We start from the raw sequence: 15,044 nt of genomic DNA, 5'->3' as shown, positions 1-15,044 counted from the left end.
TACCTGTGTCTGTGTTACTGGAACCCGGACATTCCGCTTACCTCTTCTGGAGGTCACATGTTGCCAAGCTTCTTCACTGGCCTCTTGGCTCCTCTGTGCAACCTGCTCTATATCTTTAGAGCTTTGTGCCTAGAGAAGGTTTGTCCTATTAATCACTCATACCAGCTCTTCCTCTTTTGAAGAAGCACTTTTCCCTGGTTTCTCTGCTGAGTTTTTGTGAGATAAGCACACAGATATCAGAAGGGACTCTCTTGGCTGGGTGTAATTTCATAAAGAGAGCCGTATAGCATCACCATTACTGCAACAAACTGGGCATCAGTGCAGGCCTATTGATACCGACACTGCCTGATAAATAACTGACTTTTAATATGGTTTTGTGAAGTAATGCTTCAGTTGTAGTGGTTTCATTGACAGTGTATGAAGTCTGAAGGATTTAAGAAGACAATATGTTAATGTAACTAATGCTTAGGGTGCCTTCTATCCAAGGATCTCCAAACACATTATAGCCATGAATGAATAATACAGAAACACCCTTGTGAGGTGACTATTATGCCCATTTTTAGGTCCAAGGCACTGGGAGGGAAGTATGGGAAGCATGGAATGCCTAATGATTGTAGAAGGTCAAAATAGCTTCTTCTTTTTTTCACCCAGTGAGTCAAATATCTTTTTCCATGAGTCATATGGAATGGAGGAAGATAGCATGAAATGACTAAACACCAGCCTTGCTTGACTATCTTTCAGAAACATGATTCCTGTCACCGAATTTCGTCAGTTCTCTGAACAGCAGCCGGCATTCAGAGTACTGAAGCCATGGTGGGATGTGTTTACAGACTATCTCTCAGTAGCCATGCTGATGATTGGTGTCTTTGGATGTACATTACAGGTAAATTAAACGAAGTATAACTTAAAAGCATGTTGTCAGGGGTGTTGAAAAAACGCCAGACAGAGCCTTCTTCAGAAGACCATTATCAAGTTTTGTTTTCACTGTAGTCACTGACAGCAATGCCAAAATCTGCTGGCCCAGATGAGTAATTTGTTTGAACAGATGAATAAAATATCATGGCCCAGATCCATAGCTGCTGAAAATCAGAAATCAGTGGAACTATATTGGTTTGCACCAGCTGAGGAATTGGCCCATTTGTTTTTTAATGATCCTCAGTCATGGCAAAGGAGGGTGAGTAGATTTTGTGCCTAACCTGGTCAATTTTCATAACAATTTTGCAAAGCAGGCCTGACTGTAGAGTTAAATTCTTGTTTTTCCCTCTTTATTATTTACAGCTTTCTAAGGGGCTTAAAATATATTTTTGTCTTTTCTCATTTGGCACACACAAATTTTATTTTTCTCCCTGTGTTTTGAATAGAGCTGAAATGAATATGCTTATTTTATTCATAACCACCCATAATTAATAACTGCCTCCTCCATGCCAAAACATTTCGAGGATGCTTGGTACATAAACAATTGATGTTAACTGCTGGGTTAGTTAAATATTGCTACAGAGCCAAAACCTGATGAGGAGCAGAAAGCATTATGTATGGTGGGCTCCACAAAAATACCTGTTGTTTAAAAACAATATAGATATTTGGTCATGAATATTTTTTGTTTTTACATCTGTAAATTTGAAGGATCTTTCCACCAGGTTTGAGAGTAGATCAAAGTGTAGACACATTAACATTAACAGTGTCCCTTTTAATTAACAAAAAAAAGGGGGGGGGGGAACGCCTAAATTGTGATTTTGTGTAGGAGGCAGTGCACAGTTGTGCAGACCCAGGAACTACCTATCAAATCAGATCTATCTCCCAGTTTTCCCCATTCCAGTTAGGACATACCCTATGCTCGGATTATACCTCTTGCAGTATACATCCCACAGCCTTTGCTCTACCTACTGCTTGCCCACCTATGCAGGAGTAATGACTCGGCAGAGGCTGCTTCTCCTCTGCATAGACCTATAGAGCATGCCACAATCTGGCCCTACGTTCCTGTCACTGATATGAAATAAGTCTCATCATTTCCTGTTTAACCCCTATGCCGTTTCTTACCGATTCACATTTTCTTAGCAGGATTTTGATCCAGCTGACACTGCTGGATCCAGTAATACCTGTAATGTGAAACTCACATTCCCTAGGAAGTGAAGTTAAAGGGACAAATTCTCTGCTGTCATAAGCTGGCAGACTTCAGTGGAGCTCTGCTCATTGACACCAGCAGGGAATTTGCTCCAGAATTTCAATGATAAATGTCTCAAATTGTGCAGGATGTAAGTTATAAGTTTGTTTGTATTATATTTTTTAAATATCTTCTACTGTGTACAGAAGATCTGTAAGTATGTGATATATTTGTTCAAAAATCACACTTCACAAGGGCACTTTTTGGGCTAGCAGCCAAGTGTTTGTTGACATAAACAAAGCATAGTTTCAGTCACTTGCATACTTAACTGCTTGACTGAATAAACCACAAGGGAAATGGTGTGTGAAAACAATGCAAATGAAACAGACAAATATTTACATTCCTGTTTGTTACAAATGTGTAAACCCAATTTCAAGATAATGGGCCAGATCCTCAACTGATGTTGATTGGGGTAACTCTGTTGACTTCACTGGAGCTTTATACCAGTTTATACCAGTTGTGGATCTGGCTCAATGTATGTAAAGGAGCTTTCTAAAGCCTGATCTACACTACCGTGGTAAGTCGACCCAAGTTACGTGACTTCAGTTAATTGAATAACATAACTGAAGTAGACATAGCTTAGGTCAACTTACCACGATGTCTACACAACGCTGTGTCAATGGGAGATGCTTTCCTGCTGACTTACATTACTCTTCTAAGGGAGGTGGCATACACAAATCAGTGGGAGAGCACTCTCCCATTGATTTACCATATCTTCACCAGACCTGCTAAATCGACACCCACTGCATTGATTGCAGCAGTGCCAGTCTACCGGTAAGTGTAGACATAGCCTAAGTTTCAGCAGTTACCATGCTGGAGACAGTTAAAAAATAGTGGTGGGGTCCAATCCTGCTAGGTGGCATGCTCCCTCAGCTCCTGCTGAAGCCAATGGGAAGTGTGGGCACTCAGGCAGAATAAACCCCTGTGTGTATTTGTGGTGGGTTTAAATCTGATTGGTTAGTGCTAAATTCATGCAGTGATCATGAAATCGAAGACAGAGCTATATGTTCATAGGTTTGTTTATATGTGGAAGATTTTTTTTATGTATGGAAATGACTAAATAGGTCAGACAATCTAGTTTTTAGCATATATATTAAGGGTGTGATTAGCACATAACAAATAATAATGGACTTAACCACTGAACTAGTACTCAGCATAGAGTATGTCAAGGAGAAATTACATTTAGCTGATGCTATTATCCAAACAGTGATGACATTAGGCATCATCTCTTCATAATTTGAAAGTGTATCTTTCTGTGTGTTTCAGGTCATGCAAGACAAGATAATATGCCTTCCAAAAAGAATACAGCCTTCACAGAATCACTCTCACATTCCTAATGCAGTCCCAAATACAACTCCACTTCCTCCACCCAAACCATCCACTACTCCTGCCACTGTTGAAATGAAAGGACTAAAGACTGATTTAGACCTTCAGCAGTATAGCTTTATAAACCAAATGTGCTATGAACGTGCACTGCACTGGTATGCAAAGTACTTCCCTTACCTTGTCCTTATACATACTCTGATATTCATGCTATGTAGTAACTTCTGGTTCAAATTCCCTGGATCAAGCTCAAAAATTGAACACTTCATTTCCATACTGGGGAAATGTTTTGATTCTCCCTGGACAACAAGGGCCTTATCTGAAGTGTCTGGGGAAGACTCAGAAGAGAAGGACAACAGGAAGAACAACATAACAAGGTCAAATACTATCCAACCTAGCACAGAAGGCACTTTGGTCAAGACTCAGTCTTTAAAATCGATACCTGAAAAGTTTGTTGTAGATAAGGGGACGGCAGGGGCATTGGATAAAAAAGAAGGAGAACAGGCAAAAGCACTGTTTGAAAAGGTGAAGAAATTCCGACTGCACGTTGAAGAAAGTGATCTGCTCCATGCTATGTATGTTCGTCAGACTGTACTTAAAGTTATTAAATTCCTTATCATTATTGCTTACAATAGTGCACTAGTTTCAGAAGTTCAATTTACAGTAGACTGTAATGTTGACATACAGGACATGACAGGATATAAGAATTTTTCCTGTAATCATACCATGGCACATCTGTTCTCTAAACTTTCCTTCTGCTACCTGTGCTTTGTAAGCATCTATGGACTAACATGCCTTTACACTTTATATTGGTTGTTCTATCGTTCACTAAAGGAATATTCCTTTGAATATGTTCGGCAAGAGACTGGAATTGATGATATCCCAGATGTTAAGAATGACTTTGCTTTTATGCTTCACATGATAGATCAATATGACCCTCTTTATTCAAAGAGATTTGCAGTGTTCCTGTCTGAAGTCAGTGAAAACAAGCTGAAACAGCTGAACTTAAACAATGAATGGACTGCGGATAAATTGAGACAGAGGCTACAAACAAATGCATATAACCGGCTAGAACTGCAGCTCTTCATGCTTTCTGGACTTCCAGACACAGTTTTTGAAATTACAGAGCTGCAGTCTCTAAAACTTGAAATAATTAATAATGTTATGATACCAGCAACCATTGCACAGTTGGATAATCTCCAAGAGCTCTCTTTGTACCAGTGTTCTGTGAAGATCCACAGTGCTGCCCTGGCTTTTCTGAAGGAAAATCTGAAGATCTTGAGTGTCAAGTTTGATGACATCAGAGAGCTTCCACATTGGATGTATGGGCTCAGAAATTTAGAAGAGCTCTATTTAATTGGTTCTCTCAGTCATGATATTTCCAAAAACATTACTCTTGAGTCTTTTCGGGAACTTAAAAGCCTTAAAATTCTCTACATTAAAAGCAATGTATCCAAAATCCCACAATCAGCAGTTGATGTTTCAAGTCATCTTCAAAAAATGTGTATTCATAACGATGGCACCAAATTAGTGATGCTCAATAACCTGAAGAAAATGGTTAACTTGACTGAGTTGGAGCTGGTTCACTGTGATTTGGAGCGCATACCTCATGCAGTTTTTAGCCTTCTCAGTCTCCAGGAATTGGATTTAAAGGAAAACAACCTCAAATCAATAGAAGAAATAGTTAGTTTTCAATATCTGAGAAAACTTACAATCCTAAAACTGTGGTACAACAGTATAACATATATCCCAGAGCATATAAAGAAACTCACTAGCCTAGAGCGTCTTTCCTTTAGTCACAACAAAATAGAGGTTCTTCCATCCCACCTATTCCTATGCAACAAAATCAGATACTTAGACTTGTCTTACAATGATATACGATTTATTCCACCGGAAATAGGAGTGCTGCAAAGTTTACAGTATTTTTCCATCACTTGTAACAAAGTGGAGAATGTGCCAGATGAATTATACTTTTGCAAAAAACTTAAGACTCTTAAGATTGGGAAAAATAATTTGTCAGTCCTTTCACCTAAAATTGGTAATTTAGTATTCCTCTCCTATTTGGATATTAAAGGCAATCACTTTGAAATTCTCCCGCCTGAACTTGGTGAGTGTAGGGCTTTGAAGCGGACTGGCTTGGTTGTAGAAGACACTTTGTTTGAAACTTTGCCTTCTGACATTAGAGAGCAGATGAAAGCTGAATAATTTACTTCCTTTTACTCAGTTTTACAGAAAGATGCTTCTACCAAATACACTATATAAATAATTTGATAGTCTGAATATGCCTTTATTGATGTGTTTATTTTTTCTTTTGTCCTTTTAACACAAAACTATCTGTACAAACAAATGTGGAGTAAGGAATATATATATTTTTAAATAAAAATTTACTTGTATTTTTTCACAGTTTAAAAATATTTAAAAGTTTATTTTGCCCTGATAACAAAAGTGTCTGAAAAATTATTTTGTACTGGCAAAAGCTAATGGTTAGATCAACTGTTTCTTAATTTTGGCTAAAAGAGGATAGTGTGCTTCCAGCTGTCTACCTTGAGTAGCGTATTTTTTAATAGATGAATGTATCATCTCCTGGGCCATTGTTAATACCTTAGGATCTGATTTTCTAGGGGCTGATTCTGTGGGATGTTGAGCAGCCTCAATCCCTGTTTTCATCAATGGGCATTGAAGGTGCCCAGTACCTCACAAAACCTGACCTTGATTAAATGTCCTTTTGTTGAGACTCCACACATACCAACTATTCTCCCAAGTGGTCAAAGTCATTTAGGCCTGGTGTACACTAGGCGGGGGATTGAGCTAAGATACGCAAATTCAGCTACTAGAATAGCATAGCTGAAGTTGACGTATGTTAGATGGACTTAAAATCACTTACTTTGCGTCCTCGTGGCGCAGGATCGACGGCCACCGCTCCCCCATCAACTCCACTTCTGCCTCTCGCCATGGTGGAGTTCCAGAGTCGACGGCAGAGCGATCAGGGATCGATTTATCATGTCTACACTAGACGAGATAAATCAATCCCCAATAGATCGATCACTACCTGCCGATCCGGCGGGTAGTGTAGACATGGCCTTAGAAAAGTTTCTAAGGGGCCTAAGGAAATTAGGTGCACAACTTCCATTGAAAGTTAGTGGGCACCTAACTCCCTTATGCCCCTCTAAAAATCTCAGCCTCCATCTCATGCAGTATGCTGAACAGAGCACATCTGCTGTCGTTATTCTTCAGAACGGAACGAGTAAGGCTAAGATTTTCTAAGTAGTATAGGAGAGTCAATCTTGGAAGGAGGAATACTTGTGGTACCTTAGAGACTTTGTTAGTCCCTAAGGTGCCACAAGTACTCCTCGTTCTTTTTGCTGATACAGACTAACACAGCTACCACTCTGAATCCTAGAAGGATTCAAGTTTGAGATTTTTTTAAAAGAAGGAGATGTAGCCTCCCACCTTCCATTAATTTGAACAGAAGGTATGTGACTAAGTCACTGCTTTGAAAATCTCAACCCAGATCTTTACATTCTGCAAGGTAAAGATGAAATACCACAGTCAGGGCGCTCTCCCTCCCATCCCACAACCAAGGGCCTATTCTTACACAGTGGTGAGTGCCTTCAACTTCCATTGAATTCACTCCCCTCCCCCCAACACATCTTCCCCTCACACCAGGGTGTTTGGCATCTCATATGACTGAACTGTTTGGGGCTTAGGATCGTTGCAGTTATCTTTGGTCTGTGAAGCTTTTGACCAGGAAACAAAAATGCTTCCAGCAGCTAAGAAGCTCTGCAGTGGGCCTGGTAGCATATTACCAGGCTTGGCAGAGGAGCCTTTAAGATTATCAGAAACCAGATTAAATTAAAAGAATCTAATATTAACATGTCAAGTCTCAGCATAGCAGAGGATGGTGGTGAAAATCACATTTGTTTTAATTTCTCAGCTAGTGATTAAATTGAAAATTGTACAATTGGAAGCCTGCTTTTTTAAATAATTTAATAATCTGTAATAGGCTGACATAATAGTATATCAGGTTGGGAATTTTATCAGCTAAATCTATGTTAAATTATTTTGTCAACTACTCCTGCCATTTACTCTTACATGGGCAGGTCTGGCAGGTGTTGTCCATTTTAATTCTATGTGCTGTTCAAAAGCTAATTTAAGCCTAATAAAAAATAATTTAAAATTTCCCAGGGCGTCTCCTCTTCCCCTGTATGTTTGAATCACAATGCAGGCACTGGATAATTGCTAGCAGATAACTAGAAATAAATATTTCCTTTGAAAGGGCAGTCATGCTGTTTGTAAATTGCAGGGGCTTGGCTGCTAATTTTTAAAAGTTATGTGAAACAATTACTAGGTAGTTGTCAGGGTATTTGCTCTTTGTTGCCAGTATTGCTTGTGTGGCTTGCACTACAGTTAATTTAAGTTTTGGGTATTGGTACAAAAGCATGTTGTTGCTTTAAGAATCTGACATATGGGGGTGGGAGAGATGAAGAAAAATATTTTTTTCCCCCATTAATCCAGGGTGTACTATGTAGTTCAGTAAGAATACTTGCCATAGTACCAAAGTCTGACTTACTTTTTCCATATAATTAACGAGATGGGTTGGATGTGAAGGAAGCAAAGCAAGCTTTTTAAGTTTAGCTCTATAACTGATGTAGCTATTGCAAGGGCTACTTTTATTCCTATATGGAATGCACTTACAAGGACTGCTTCAAATGTGCTTCAGCTGGATGTGATTTGGGAGAGAGAAATGTTTCATTGCTTGTATTAACCTAATTGTGTAAACCCAAGTGCTGTAGTTCCTGATGAATGTAAACTGTTTAAAATGTCCAAGAAATCAGTGAATCCGTATCATTCTCTTACTTAGATCTGAAATAGGAGATTACATTAGGGTTGATTTAAAAAAAAAATCTTTACAATGTCTATATTTATAGATATAGCATTTCAAAAACATGATTTATGTTGCGTCTATTGTCTCCCTTGTATAGTGCAGTGTATATTCTGAATGGAAGTTACACACACCTTTTAACTAAAGTTTTGAAGGCCTGGCCTACAGACAGTTTTTGTACTGGTATAACTAGGTCAGTTAGGGATGTGATTATTTATCTATTACAGTTGTACCAGTACTACCTCTAATGCAGCGGCTCTCAACCTTTCCAGACTAGTGTGCCCTTTCAGGAGTCTGATTTGTCTTGCATACCCCAGGTTTCACCTCCCTTAAAAACTACTTGCTTACAAAATCAGACATAAAAATAAAAAAGCGTCACAACACACTAGTTGAAAGAAAAATTGCTTACATTCTCATTTTTACCATATAATTATAAAATCAATTGGAATATAAATATTGTACTTACATTTCAGTGTATAGTATATAGAGCAGTATAAACAAGTCATTGTCTGTCTGAAGTTTTAATTTGTACTGACTTCGCTAGTGCATTTGATGTAGCCTGTTGTAAAACTAGGCAAATATGTAGATGAATTGATGTACCCCCCAGAAGACCTCTTTGTACCCCCAAGGGTACGTGTACCCCTGGCTGAGAACCACTAGTGTGGACACAGTTATACTGATATAAACGTGCTTTATACTGGTATAGCTTATTCCCCTTCCTGTATGGGAGTAGCTATACTTCTGTAAGCACATTAATATTGGTATAATGGCATCCACACGAGGAGGTTTTATCGCTTTAATTATACAGATGTAGATAAACCGGTATAGTTGTGTTTAGACAAGCCCTTAGAATCACAATGAATGATAAAATATCAAATCACAGTTATCAGTTTAATCTTATGAAACAAACTCAGGTAAACGGCCTGTTGGCTTTTCTAAACTTCTTAATATCTAGTCTGTGGGATGTATTTTCAAATTACAGTATTTTAGAAATGCTCTTGCTAACAAAAGATTGTTTCCTAATTCCATATGAAATCCAGGAAAGATTGCATATGTAAATGTAAAAGTGCCATATTTACTCAGCCATTCATTTACTACTCATACGTATATTTACCTGCAATGGATTATGGAAAATCTTTCTGGGAACTACAGTAATCTAGTAAGAATGGATGGACCTTTTATTGATAACACTATAGGCATGATTTGAATGAGTATATATGTCCAGTTATATTAAACAGGTGCCAAGTAACTAACAAAATTCCCTCATATAAACAAAGCATTCTGCATCATTACAGAAAATGCAAATCATTCTTAGTTATAGAAACAGAGAGAACAGATGGTGGATCAAACATAAGAAAACTACCTTCTGATTTTTAAAAATGTGTACTGAACCTGAAAAGCAGACCTATTGCATGATCAGAATCTGGATATGTCTGTTTCCCCTGTTGTATCTAGCCAGTCTGACTAGCTCGTACATATTCCCTAGTGAAAAGCACCTGTTCCAAGTCTCATATCTCATATTTCCAGCACTTCCATTAATGCATGTGCTTAAGTGGTGACAAGACCTGTAAGACTGTCAAGGGGAATCTTTGAAATTTGACTTACTAGACAAACATCTTAATCCTGTGGTGAGAAACTTCTTAATTGATAATAGGCCTGCCGAGTGTTATATTGCATTAAAGAACACACACAAAAAATAATAAAAACTGTTTTTTTGTAATTTAAAACATTGACTGACTGTAATGTGATTATTTGTTTTGCAAACATTTTTCTTTTCTATGTCTGTTTTACCTAAAGACCAATCATAACCGTTTCCTTGATTTAATGATTTTGGGGGGCTGAGGAGTTGGGAATATACTTTTGAAATACATCAAAAGGTTTTAAAGATTTATAATAATTTAATCTGACCTCCTGTGTAACAGAAGTTATAAAATTTTCACCCAATAATTCCTGCATCAGCCCCAAAACTTGTAATTAAACAGTGTATATACAGTGCTCCATTTTATTTGTAATATTTTCATATCCTGCTTTTCTGTGTCCAGACTAAATTCCAGCTGAGGTTGGCAGCATGGAATTACCCTGATTCCCTGTGTAGTTTCAGCTGGTTAAAGTATTCCTCTCTCCAATTCTCTTGAATGGTTATTTTGAAATGCTGCTGCAGGCTGTTAACAGGCTGCCAACATGCAACCTACTGTGACTGCATTTCAGGAAAGAGGATTTTGGTTCTTGCATCTGATTTATATTTTATTACTTTATTTATAAAATGTACCTATCCAAAGTCATGGGCATGCGTATTGGTGGCCTCCACCTTGTTAAAGGGTCTTGGACTCTTAGGCCTGGTCTACACTACTAGTTTCTCGGATTTAGCAGCATTAAATCGAATTAACCCTGTACCCGTCCACACAACGAAGCCATTTTTTTCAGCATAAAGGGCTCTTCAAACCGATTTCTGTACTCCTCCCCAATGAGGGGATTAGTGCTGAAATCGGCATCGTCTTTGTGACTTAGAGTTAGTGTGGATGCAATTCGAAGGTATTGGCCTCCCGGAGCTATCCCACAGTACACTATTGTGACCACTCTGGACAGCACTCTGAACTCGGATGCACTGGCCAGGTGTATAGGAAAAGCCCCAGAAACTTTTGAATCTCATTTCCTGTTTGGCCAGGTGAGATCATCAGCACAGGTGAACATGCAGAGCTCATCAGAACAGGTGACCGTGCAGTCCCAGAATCGAAAAAGCATTCCAGCATGGACCGAATGGGAGGTACTGGATCTGATCGCTGTATGGGGAGACGAATCCGTGCTATCAGAACTACGTTCCAAAAGACGAAATGCCAAAACATTTCAAAAAATCTCCGAGGCCATGAGGGACAGAGGCTACAGCAGGGATGCAACACAGTGCTGCGTGAAACTTAAGGAGTTCAGACAAGTGTACCAGAAAACCGAAGAATCAAACGGACTGTCCGGGACAGAGCCCCAAACATGCTGCTTCTACGCTGAGCTGCATGCAATTCTAAGGGGGGGGGGCCGCCACCACTACCCCACTCCTGTCCGTGGACTCCGATGATGGGGTACTCTCCGCCATACCTGAGGATTTTGCGGACGGGGAAGATGAGGAGGAGGAGGATGAGCTTGAAGAGAGTACATAGCACACCGTTCTCCCCAACAGCCAGGATCTTTTTATTACCCTGACTGAAATACCCTCCCAACCCAACGAAGCCGGAGAAGGGACCTCTGGTGAGTGTACCTTTTAAAATATAATACATGTTATAAAAGCAAGCATTTTTTAATGATTAAGTAGCCCTGAGGACTTGGGATGCATTCATGGCCAGTACTGTTACTGGAAAAGTCTGTTAACGTGTCTGGGGATCGAGCGGAAATCCTCCAGGGACATCTCCATGAAGCTCTCCTGAAGGTACTCTAAAAGCCGTTGCAGAAGGTTTCTGGGGAGAGCAGCCTTATTCCATCCTCCATGGTGGGACGCTTTACCACGCCATGCTGGTAGCAAGTAATCTGGTATCATTGCATGACAAAGCCTGGCAGCGTATGGTCCTGGTGTTTGCTGGCATTCAAGCAACATCCATTCTTTATCTCTCTGTGTTATCCTCAGGAGAGTGATCTCGTTCATGGTAACCTGGTTGAAATAGGGGAATTTAATTAAGGGGACATTCAGAGGTGGCCATTCCTACTGGGCAGTTTGCCTGTGGCTGAAAAGAAATCCTCCCCGAAGTTAGCCACGTGTGGGGTTGAGGGGGCATTGGCACTGAGCTGTTTACATTAGGCTAGCAGGGATCTTCCCTGATACCAGACATGCGGTGGGGGGAGGGGTAATGCGATCATCCCAGAGAATTGGATGATGGGGGGGGGGGTTAGTTTGGTTTCTGCTGCTGCACGTTAACAGGAAAACCGAGTACTAAATGACCAACTCAACATGCTTTGCTTGGTATGGGAGAGGAGGGCACTGCTGTTATGAAGGTTGCAGAAGCCGAAAGACTATGGCTTACCATGGCCACCTGCAAGCCGAATTCTGTTGCCTGGCACTGTGTGTGTGATCTCTAACACCAAAGCCGCAGGCACTCAATATAAGATGCAAAATGCGACCTTGTGCCAAAATCACATGTGCTATGCAATGTGAATAGTGTTGTTCACCGTGAAAGAGCATAGCCATTGTTCTGTAAAATGTATCTTTTTAAATACTTCTCTTCCTTTTTTTCCTCCAGCAGCTGCAAATGTTTCAAGCCTCCCTCCTCCATCCCAAAGGCTATCTCAGATAAGGCGGTGAAAAAAACGCACACGCGATGAAATGTTCTCTGAGCTCATGCAGTCATCCGGCACTGACAGAGCTCAGCAGAATGTGTGGAGGGACACAATAGCAGAGTACAGGAAAGTGGCCAATGAACGTGAGGAGAGGTGGTGGCAGGAAGATCCAGAGGAGGCATGAGGCAATGCTGGGGCTACTGCGGGATCAAACGGACATGCTCTGGCATCTGGTGGAGGTTCATGAATGGCAGTAGGATCACAGACTGCAGCTGCATCCCCTGTTTAACCACCCTCTCTCCTCCCTGAGTTCCATAGCCTCCTCACCCAGACGCCCAAGAATGTGGGGGGGGGGGGGAAGGCGGCTCCGGGCACCCAACCACTCCACCCCAGTGGACAGCCCAAGCAACAGAAGGCTGTCATTCAAGAAGTTTTAAAGTGGCCTTTTCCTTCCCTCCTCCCACACCCCACCGGGGCTACCTTGTGAGTTATCTCCCTATTTTCATAATCAATTAATAAAGAATACATGTTTTTTAAACGATAGTGACTTTATTTCCTTTGCAAGCAAGCTGTGATCGAAGGGGGGAGGGTGGGTGGCTTACATGGAATTTAGAGGCAACCAAGGGGGCGGGTTTTCATCAAGGAAAAACAAACAGAAGTGTCACACAGTACCCTGGCCAGTCATGAAACTGGTTTTCAAAGATTCTCTGATGCGCAGCGCTTCCTGCTGTGCTCTTCTAACCACCCTGGTGTCTGGCTGCGCGTATTCAGCAGCCAGGCGATTTGCCTCAACCTCCCACCCCGCCAAAAAACGTCTCCCCCTTACTCTCACAGAGATTGTGGAGCACACAGCAAGCAGCAATAACAGTGGGAATATTGGTTTCGCTGAGGTCTGAGCGAGTCAGTAAACTGCACCAGCGACCCTTTAAACATCCAAATGCACACTCTACCACCATTCTGCACTTGCTCAGCCTACAGTTGAACAGCTCCTTACTACTGTCCAGGGTGCCTGTGTACGGCTTCATGAGCCATGGCATTAAGGGGTAGGCTGGGTCCCCAAGGATAACTATAGGCATTTCAATATCCCCAACGGTTATTTTCTGGTCTGGGAAGTAAATCCCTTCCTGCAGCCGTTTAAACAGACCAGAGTTCCTGAAGACACGAGCGTCATGAACCTTTCCCGGCCATCCCACGTTGATGATGGTGAAATGTCCCTTGTGATCCACCAGTGTTTGCAGCACCATTGAAAAGTACCCCTTGCGGTTTATGTACTGGCTGCCCTGGTGGTCCGGTCCCAAGATGGGGATATGCGTTCCGTCTGTAGCCCCACCACAGTTAGGGAATCCCATTGCAGCAAAGCCATCTAGTATGACTTGCACATTTCCCAGAGTCACTACTTTTGATAGCAGCAGCTCAATGATTGCAGTGGCTACCTGCATCACAGCAACCCCCACAGTAGATTTGCCCACTCCAAATTGATTACCGACTGACCGGTAGCTGTCTGGCATTCCAAGCTTCCACAGGGCTATTGCCACTCGCTTGTGATCTGTGAGGGCTGCTCTCATCTTGGTATTCTTGCGCTTCAGGGCAGAGGAAAGCAAGTCACAAAGTTCCATGAAAGTGCCCTTACGCATGCGAAAGTTTCGGAGCCACTGGGAATCATCCCAAACCTGCAACACTATGTGGTCCCACCACTCTGTGCTTGTTTCCCGTGCCCAGAATCGGTGTTCCACGGCATGAACCTGCCCCACTAACACCATGATCTCCAAATTGCTGGGGACCGCGGTTTTAGAGAAATCTGTGTTCATGTCCTCATCACCGTGCTGCCGTCGCCTCCTCGCCTGGTTTTTCAGGCGCTGGTTCTGCATAAACTGCACGATAATGCGCGAGGTGTTTACAATGGTTATAACTGCTGTGGTGAGCTGAATGGGCTCCATGCTTGCTGTGCTATGGCTTCTGCTCAGGCAATCCAGGGAAAAGGGCGCAAAATGATTGTTGCTTTCATGGAGGGAGGGAGGGTTGACTGATGACGTTTACCCATAACCACCCGCGACAAATTTTTGGCCCTATCAGGCATTGGGAGCTCAGCCCAGAATTCCAATGGGCTGCGGGAACTGTGGGTTAGGTACCCACAGCGCACCGCTCGGAATGTCGATGCTTGCCACGGTACTGTGGATGCACACCGCTGAATTAATGTGCTTAGTGTGGATGCATGCACTCGACTTTATACAATCTGTTCCCAAAAATTGACTTCTGTAAAATCAGAGTACTTTCGTAGTGTAGACATGGCCTTAGGGATTCTTGCATTAAAAATGCTATGTAAATTCTTAAGTTTTAGTAGAAATTAGTAGACTGTGTTAGCTGGCTCTGCTTTCCTTTAAGTTTCCCATGAAGGACTCATTTGTAATTTGAGAAGAAGGA

General features: G+C 41.4%; 2 protein-coding genes across 5 annotated transcripts in view; both read left to right on the top strand.

Annotated features, from left to right (window-relative positions):
* The window catches only part of LRRC8C (leucine rich repeat containing 8 VRAC subunit C), a 40,806-nt gene extending 30,601 nt beyond the window's left edge, over positions 1 to 10,205 (top strand). For all 4 annotated transcript variants that reach the window (XM_074961363.1, XM_074961361.1, XM_074961360.1 and 1 more), the window contains exons 2-3: positions 742 to 883; positions 3,428 to 10,205. In XM_074961363.1, the coding sequence (XP_074817464.1) occupies positions 746 to 883; positions 3,428 to 5,689 (2,400 nt within the window). In that variant the 5' untranslated portion in view covers positions 742 to 745 and the 3' untranslated portion in view covers positions 5,690 to 10,205. The remainder of the gene's footprint in view (positions 1 to 741; positions 884 to 3,427) is intronic.
* The window catches only part of LRRC8D (leucine rich repeat containing 8 VRAC subunit D), a 174,721-nt gene that overhangs the window by 19,319 nt on the left and 140,358 nt on the right, over positions 1 to 15,044 (top strand). The gene's annotated exons all lie outside the window — the stretch shown is intronic.

Source organism: Natator depressus, chromosome 8 (assembly GCF_965152275.1).
Source record: "Natator depressus isolate rNatDep1 chromosome 8, rNatDep2.hap1, whole genome shotgun sequence".
Taxonomy (NCBI): Eukaryota; Metazoa; Chordata; order Testudines; family Cheloniidae; genus Natator; species Natator depressus.
This window is presented reverse-complemented; position numbering and strand designations above follow the sequence as displayed.